This window comes from Cricetulus griseus, chromosome 6 (genome assembly GCF_003668045.3).
Source record: "Cricetulus griseus strain 17A/GY chromosome 6, alternate assembly CriGri-PICRH-1.0, whole genome shotgun sequence".
Lineage (NCBI taxonomy): Eukaryota > Metazoa > Chordata > Mammalia > Rodentia > Cricetidae > Cricetulus > Cricetulus griseus.
In genome coordinates, this window is record NC_048599.1 from 65906639 (window position 1) to 65915944 (window position 9306).

Sequence of the window (9306 nt, forward strand, 5' to 3'; positions counted from 1 at the left end):
ACAGACCACAGCACACAGCTGATAGTAACTGTAAAATGAATACTAAGGATAAGGATGGAAACTAGAACTTTAGTGGTAGGCTCTATACTGACCCCCATGTCCATACTCTACAATTAAGTGTAATAATAAAATGATAACTACATCGGGAACATGCCATGCCACTTCACAGTCAGGGAATGTTTCCTTTGAGCACAGGTCTTGGGGTTTTTAGTTTTGAAAAAGTCTTAAATCAGTAGCCCAGGCTGGCCTCAATCTCAAAGCAATTCTCCTGCATCAGCCATTTCAGTGCTGAGACTTATGTGTGAGCTACCACACCTGTCTTAGGGTGGAAATTTTGAAACATATGGCCACACACATACAAAACACAGTGCATATTACTCTCAAAGTACCACATACTTCTTTTTAAAAGTGAAGCTTAGATATCGAAAGGGGAAAACTGCCCTCAAAAAGGAAAGTAGTAAAGAATGACAGAAGGTAATTTTATATCTGGATTAAGACTTCTTTAATATACATAATGTATAGTACTTCATATAATTTATTAATGTCATTTTCTATAGGACACTGTAATTAATTCAGTGACATTAATATTGACCTCATACAGACAAAGGATGAAAGCTGGGTTTTCTTGTGTACCAAGTACAAAACATATGTTAAGGAATCAACATAGACAACAGTTGTACGAGATCAACTTTCAGGATGACTCAGTTTACAGTAGTCGCTTCACACGGTTTACCATCAAGACTTGGATGCCACCTGGTATAGCCAAGTTTGTGCGATGGCAGCGCAGGCTTGACTACCTCCTTTTGCCAGCCCCACTTTTGCCTGTTTTACTGCTGCCGCTACTGGATTTGCCAGAGGATTTTGAAGAGAAGAGTCTTGTCATGAACTCTGAGACATCAGGCAATTCATGGTTGGAATTCAACATGTTCATTGACTGCTCCATCTCCTGCAGGAAGAGAAAACACCAGATATGAGAGGCAGCTCTTCTGGATCTACCTAATCCATTTGTGTGTGTGAACACAAATTGAGTACTCCCAAGACAGTCTTATTAAGCAAAAATAGATTAAAGGATCAAAATATCTGAATTAGGCATATCAAGATTATTAGGCATTTCAACTGTGTAACAAGCAAGGCATACAAAGACTGAGATAGGTACAATGTTTTAGCTATATGAAAAGACATTAGCATTCACTAAGACAACCACCTGAATTTATCTTATTCAATGGAAACAGCTAGTAGAACATGAAGAAACATAATACTGCATTTATACAAACTTTTTAAAGAATTTGCCATGGGAACTAGGATAAATTGAAAATACTCAAGCTACACAGCTGCAGTAAAACAACAAACACCAGAACATGACCAAATGATAGCATGGGAAGCTGAGGCAGAAGGATTAACTATTCAAGGCAAGCCTGGGTAACTTACTGAGATTCTACCTCAAACTCAATTTAAAAACTGGCACTAGGAATATTGTTCTGTTTTACTGGTAGAGCACTTGGCAGAATGCACAAGGCTCCTGAGTTTACTCTTCAGTGTCTGTAAGCACACACATACACACACCACTCAGTTACACATATACACAATTTCAAAATGCCATTTAAAAAAACACACAGCATGACTCAAAAGCCCATACTGGGCAGTCAGCTTACCCGTCTCATGTCAGGATCACTTGTGTTGACCACTTTAGGCAGAAGCACAAATATCAATAATGGAAGGACCATCATCATAACCTGCAGAATAACAACAACAACAAAAAATCAGAAACGTTTTTCTTCTACTTTAGCTTGTGAAACAAAACCTGTTTTTAGTAACTAATGACAAGATTCAAGTGAGTACATAGAATAGAATGTATCAAAATTGCCTCAACAGTTCTGACCAGCTTGGGTGGTGGGTGCTGTGTGATTGCTGTGGAGCATCTGAGACTGAAGGAATCTTGCTCATGTATGCCTGGGCTTTACAGACACCAAACTTATCCTATGTGCCTCCTACCTTTGCAAACAGTTTAGTTTTAACACAAATAACTTCCAAGTGGAAGTGTCTGCTCATTCTTTCTCTCCCAGAGCAAGCTAGCATTGGGATTCCAATGGCCAGAGGGGCTGCTCCTTACAGACTACTGTGCAGCTTCCTGAGTGGTGTTACTGCTCTTATTAATTACATCCCCTAGAGCCTGCAGCACAGTGGAAGTCAACTACTTGAGCACATTCATTCTGAAGTGGCCTAGAATCCTCTAGCACTTGACACATTTCTGTGCAGTTTCAGAAATACAAACACTGAAGATGAATGGTTCTGATGTTTCTCTTCTCAGCTGCTCTTCTGCCCTTTTATCTCTGGTAATAAACCCCAGGTATTAACTCACCCTTCACTAAATGTATAGCCCCAAATGGTACAGTTTACGATCGAAACAGTTATCACCAAGGAATCTAATTTAAATTTAGAGAAACCTAATATAATACAGTTCTCAAAAGCAGATTTTAAAAAGGTCAATTTGTTTCTGGAAAATGTATTTATTATTATTTTACTAGTAAGATCACAACATGAGTTGTGGATTGATGTTTTAGGATTAACACCAACTAATTAAAATACTCTCAGACAACTTCTTTGTTTACCACTCATGTTTTCAAAAGGAGAAAGAAAGCCCCACTAGAGGGGCTGGGGACATGGTTGATTTGGTAGAATGCTTGCCTAGCATTTGGGAGCCCCTGGCTTTGAATAACCGCATAACACAACTAGGCATGGCAGTGTACCCCTGGAATACTAGTACTTGAGAAGTAGAGGCAGGAGGATCTGAAGTTCATTGTCATCCTCAGCTACTTAGCAAACTCAAGGCCAGCCTGGGATCCATGAGACCCTGCCTCAAAAAACAATAATACAACATTCATTACATGTGCCATCAACGTGGGCTGGTTAATAAATGATCACACATTTTTCAATGGACAAATAGGTAGAATGGATAGGTTAACTCCATATACAACTTATTCTATCTGATATCTGATATCTCATGAAATCTGGTATCCTCCTCAACATTTATTTCAGTTGCACATTTATTATGAAATACATAGTAGAATTTTCATATTCCTTTCATTGTCTGTTTCCAAAGACACTATCTTCCCAATTTCACCCTTCCCTCTCAAAGGAGCTAAATGTTTTCAATAGCTAGAAGCAAACCAGGGATTAGTACAATGCTCTTCACATACCATTGGGTTCATCAGAAAGTCTGTCCAGCCCCACGACTCCCTCTTGATGAAGTAGGAAGGTGGCCCTGAAGATTTCATTTGGAGAGGATAGGGTAATCTGACCACTTCTGATGTTTTGATGTAATTCACATATCTTGCTCTAAGGAAACAGGACAAAATGAATTCTATGAATAACATGACATTTGTCTAACATACTCAAGGTCCTGGGTTTGATGCCAAGGTACTGTAAAAGAAAGTTTATACATAAACAAAGCAAAACAAACAGAAGACAAGGCTAAGAATTGCTTATGTTAGCAATGCCGTATACTTACCTTCAGCTTTTCCAAAGCACTTTAGCATTTAAACTTTTTTTAAAAAATAAATCTTTTCAAAACTATTTATTTTTATGTTATGGGTGTTTTGCCATCATGTATGTCTGTACATCATGTGTATGCAGTGTCCAAACATGCTAGAAGGGGGCTCAGATACCCTGGAAATAGATTTTGAGCTTGCATATGGGTGCTGGGAATTGAAGCCAGGTCCTGAGCAAGAGCAGCCAGGGATGTTAACTGCAGAGCCCTCTCTCTAGCCCCACACCGAAACTTTCGGAAAGTCTGACCAACGTGTTGTCTAAAGCACCCATCAAGGTACTCAGGAGCTGGATCTACGCTTGCAGTTCTATGTCACACCTGACCTTCTTTTTATATCAAAGGCTATTTTAAATCTGGATGTGATGTCAAATCTTTGTAATCCTAGGACTGGGAAGCACAGGCAGAAGGATCAGGAGTTCAAGGCCAGACTCAACTACACAGAAAGCTGGAAGCTTGCCTGGGCTTCTGGGTTTCATGAGACTTTCTCTCAAAAAAAAAAAAAAAAAAAAAAAAAAAAAAAAAAAAAAAAAAAAAAAAAAAAAAAGCAAAATACCTCCAAATTCTTTCCCATTTTAAAGTCCCTTTCATTACATGTAGTAATGAATGAATAAACGAATGAATGATTTGGGTTTTTTTTTTTTTTTTGAGACAGTTTCTTTGTGTATCCCCGGCTATCCTGAAATTACTCTGTAACTAGGTTTGCCTTCAACTCAGATATCCACCTACCTCTGCCTCCCAAGTGCTGGGAGTAAAATAAAGTACCCAAACTACAACACAGATAAAGAAATGAACAACAGCCAGGCAGTGGTGGTACATGCCTTTAATCCCAGCACTTGGAGGCAGAGACAGGTGGATCTCTGTGAGTTCGAGGCCAGCCTGGTTTACAGAGTGAGTGCCAGGACAGGCTCCAAAGCAATACATAGAAACCCTGTCTCAAAAAACCAAAACCAAAACCAAACCAAAACAAAAAGTGCTGGAATTTAAGGTATGTGTCACCACTCGCTGCTGAGAATTTTTTAAAAATATATCTCTGGTAAAAATCAGATATTACCAATGCATTTTCTATGGCTTTCTTGAATCATATATTTTTCCTGTAAACTAGCCTTAGAAATTGGGTGTATCCAGTAGTGTATGTCTTAGACTATCAAAATGTATAAGCTAATATTTTTGCATGTCTATAGTATAATAAAATTGATGGCCCTGGTGGCACAAACACCACAACTACATTTGATAATTCCTTTACTGAAATTTGTAGTGTGTAAAGGAGAAGCCATAGAAACTTCTAGATCAGCTTTGTATAGTAAAGAGGGATTATCAAAATATCTCAATGAGGGGCTGGAGAGATGGCTCAGAGGTTAAGAGCACTGGCTGCCCTTCCAGAGGTCCTGAGTTCAATTCCCAGTAACCACATGGTGGCTCACAACCATCTATAATAAGATCTGGTGTCCTCTTCTGGTATGTAGACATACATTCGGGCAAAACACTATGTACATAATAAATAAATCTTTAAGAAAACAAAAAATATTTTAATGAAAAGTCAGAAGTATTTCAAATTCAAAAAATTAAATAATTCTGAATTTTAAAAGTCAAATTTCAATTATAATTTTCACAATACTTTTCCCCTACAGTAAATAATCTTACCTTTTACTTTATACAATTAAGAAGGAACTTACCATATTAGGAGCATTCATCCAGAAGGAAAAAAATTCAGTTTCATATTCTCAATGCTCAGATTACCAACAAAGGTAGATGAAACATTTTAAGACGTAACTGGGGTTTAAATAAGAAACTTTCAACCTTCATTGTAAATTTCAAAAGTAATACATAACAACATACTAAGTTGATTCCACTTTCATAAAAATAAATCAGGTATCCTCACCTCATTTTTCCTTTTGAAGTGATATCGACTCGGACAGGATCAAACTTATAAGCTGGAGAAATAACTTCCACTACATAAGAGCCAGAGGGAATATCATGAACCACAAAGCTCCCATCTGTCCTGGAAAAAGGGAAATCATACTTAGTTACTTCTCATCAGTACCTTAATCTTGCTCTGTTTGAAAGCACTTGTTTATTTCCCAAATAGTTCTTGAAAAACATCAGGAGAAAATCAGATGTGTTGGCTCAAACCCATACCAGCACCTGGGTCACTTTGGGCTCAAAGGCCAGCCTGGGCTACATAGTAAATTTCAAGACACCTGGACTACAGTGGAAAATCCTGTCTCAAAACAAATAAACAAACACATAAGCAATTAGAAGCAGCTAAGCAAAACAGAAAATACAGGTATAGTGACTTATTCCTATAATCATAAAACTCAGGAGACAGAGGCAGGAGGATCACTAAATTCATAGCCACATTGGGTTACATAGTTTCTGCCCCTCTTCCCAAATAAACAAAACATGGAAAAAGTTGTTCCTACATTTTATGTTCCACAACTTTAACAGTTTCTGAAAATAGATGAGTCTAAGCCAGAGTACCAGAGATTCTTGTTGCAGATACAGATGACAGTAACAAAGAGTAGCTGCTACTCTGAAGGCCTATCTTCACTGAAGAAAAACTATCAACGCATATTATTACAATACTAGGGTCCCAACTTTATTAAATTCCTTCAATATAGTCTTATTATTTAAAAAAAGCATTCTATTCTAGTTTTAATTTGTATTTTGTTGGCTTTCTTTTTCATACAAACATATTTCAATAGTAATTGTTACATTTATTATAAATGTTCCCATTTAATTTTTGGCGGTTATATTGAAACCTGCAATTTAGTAGTTAAAGCCATCTATCTTTTCTTTCTTTATTTCTTCTAAATCCCACTATGTTAAAAGAAAATCATCCCACCAAAAGTTGGTAATTTCTCCTTGCAAGTAAAAATTAACCTGTCTAGAAAAAGAAAACCTGCTATTTCAAGGAGAAAAGACATAAAAAAAATTAAGATGAAAAGTGCTCTTGTCCTTGAAAGAATATACTAAAGTAAAGCAGAACTGAAATATAAGCATTAAAATACCTTATTCCTCAGCTGGATGCCTGTCTACCCTCCAGACCACTCTCAAATGTACCTTGAGGGATTTTTGTTTTATTTTGTTTTGTTTTTTGGTGGTTCTAGCAGCATCAGGAAGGATACATGTGGTGTGGTTAGAGTTAGGAGACACCCGTCTAGCCAAATCAACCCTGACAATGAGGTGACAGATGTCACAGTCTTATCACCCTCACATCCCCCAGACCCACTTTCTACCTTTCTCTTCATGTCTACAAGAAGGGAAGAAAATACTTTAGTATATGTTCCCCCCAGCTTTGTCACTGACAGACCATCTCTAATTGGCTCTGCTCAGGACCATGGCTACATGCAAGACCACCTCACCCCCCATACACTTCCAAGTCTCTAGTAGACTCTTCCCCTCCTTTTCCCTCTAGCTTAGAGGTGGCAACAGTTTCTTTGTTTTGCATTTGTGTATTATTGGATAAACAGTGTTGAGGCTGGAAACTCCAGGTACTGCACACTAGGACTGTTCCTCTACACCTTGATGGTTATATTGTTTTAATCCTTTAATTAAACTCTATGTGAACTATTCTAATTTTAGTGCATATTGTGCTCTTTCGTTTTTGGAGACAAAATCTTACTATACAACTCAGGGTGGCCTCAGACTCACGATGCTACTGCCCCACTCTCCCAAAAGCTAGCACATAGTATGTACAGCACATCATCATCTTTTGCATCTTGATGGACCCTGACAGAATCAATTTCAAAACATTTTTTTTTTCTGAGCAAAGGGGAAAAAATGAAAGTGATGGCTACTCAATGCAAACAGTATTGGAATGACCCCCAAAAAAAGCAAAGGTAGAACTGGGCGTTGGTGGCGCACACCTTTGATCCCGGCACTAGGGAAGCAGAGACAGTCAGATCTCTGTGAGTTTGAGGCCAGCCTGGTCTACAGAGTGAGTTCTAGGACAACTAGAGCTACACCCAGAGAAACCCTGTCTGGAAAGACCAACAAATAAATAAATAAAAGCTATATTCTGCAGAAGTTAAATTCTCATCTTCCAAAACTTAATGGGATTTTATTATTACTATTTTTTGTTTGTTTTCTCGAGACAGGCTGTCTTTGTATAGCCTTGGCTGTCCTGGAACTCACAGAGATCCACCTGCCTCTGCCTCCCGAGCGCTTGGATCAAAGGCGTGCACCACCACCTCCCAGAAGGATTTTATTATTAAAGCATCATTAATTAGGATAAACTCTAAACAATACCCTAGTACTAGATAGCATTAAAATATGGGTTGCCAATTTGCCATATTTATTAACCTGAGGTTGAATTTCCCACGGGTGAACTTCAACAACCTACAGAAATCTGCAATTCAAACTTAAATGTCCACTTTTAAAAGGTACGGTTTTCAGATATCACAAGTTGGTACACAAAGCCAGGGAAGAAATATTTTCTTTCATAGTTTCAACTCCAAATACTGGTGGCAAAATTTAAAACATCATATTCATGCCTATAAGGATGAAAAGAGATTGCTCACAAACCGAAAGCACTAGTAACTCAACCTCCCCCACTTCCAATATAAACAGAAATCCCATTTCTCCTAAGAACAAGAACAGGTATATGTAAGGAATCTGGAGAAACCTTAGTCTGACAGAAAGGACGACTGCGATATCGCAAATCCCTCGACGAAGTCAAGTGTAAAAAGAACAATAATCACAATCTCGGGCCAAAGGGGGAAAAAAGCTCTTTGCTTAGGGACCTCGGGGCCCATTAATTTTAGAAGCAGGAACATCAGCCTTCCAGTTTATGTCACCACTGGGAGTCCTTTGGGTGTTGACAATTCCCACTTGTTTAGCATCTTTCTACACGACACCAAGCTACCAGAAGACTGACATGTAAAAAGCAACCAGGTTCCAGAGAAGTTTAACTAGACACGATGCAAAGGGGCAAAATAGCCAACAAACAAACGAGGGCCCACCAGTCCCCTGGGCCCAAGTGTCATCCGCCTCACAGGGGGCAAAACAGGCCTAAACCACGGGACAAAATGGGGCTACAAATAAATGACCCCAGTGTTTCGAGCCTGGGACCACTGTCCTCCATCCTCGTTGTTTAAATGTCTGGCTGCCCAGCAAGGTCTCCCGGCATAGACCGTTAGTGGCACCGGTGCCCTCGGTTTGACAGCTACACTGTCGGTCCTGACACTGTGCTGTCCTAGCTGGACACCCTTCCAGAGTCCACCCAACCGCTTTCATGCTGCCCTCGGGATGCTCACTTAAGGAAGCCGACGTGCTCTTCTCCGTCTACCAGCACTCGGGCCGCCGAGATCCAGTCCTGAGGCTTCACCCCTGGAACAACCGCACGTCCCTCGATCTTGAAACGATCTCCCAGGCCGACCCCACTACCTCCCGGGCCCTCGGCGGCAGCCCCAGGCACCTCCGAGCTGTGGGCATCTCCCGATAGTAACAGCAGGAGGATGGAAAAGAAGCCCCACAGAGCACCCGCCATGACAGCAGCTCTGAGGAGTCAGGCCCACGGCCCGGAAGCCCTCCCCTGCCGTACCGCCTCTGCGGCGGCGGCCGCTGTCGCTGAATGATGTCGTCATCACCTCGAGCCGGATCCAGCACCGAGCTGTGCACGCCCCCGGAGAGGAGTTAGAACGGCTCACCAATCAGGAGAAGGGATGCAGAGCGACGCTAGGAATCCCCAGGACTCTGGCTTAAAAGGTGGCGAGGAGCAGATGCGGCCCAAGACTTAAAGGTGGCGGAGCTTACTGTCT

The 9306-nt window shown here is 40.2% G+C and overlaps 1 protein-coding gene across 1 annotated transcript; it reads right to left on the reverse strand.

The window, feature by feature from the left end:
• Window positions 1–475: 475 nt before the first annotated feature.
• Emc7 (ER membrane protein complex subunit 7) lies at window positions 476–9095 on the reverse strand. The gene is made up of 5 exons (XM_027422275.2): window positions 8803–9095; window positions 5427–5546; window positions 3198–3336; window positions 1653–1733; window positions 476–946 (listed from the first exon to the last, which is right to left on the reverse strand). Exons 1-5 carry the CDS (start codon window positions 9033–9035, stop codon window positions 794–796), a joined length of 726 nt encoding a protein of 241 aa, XP_027278076.1. The 5' UTR covers window positions 9036–9095; the 3' UTR covers window positions 476–793.
• Between the last annotated feature and the right edge of the window lie 211 nt (window positions 9096–9306).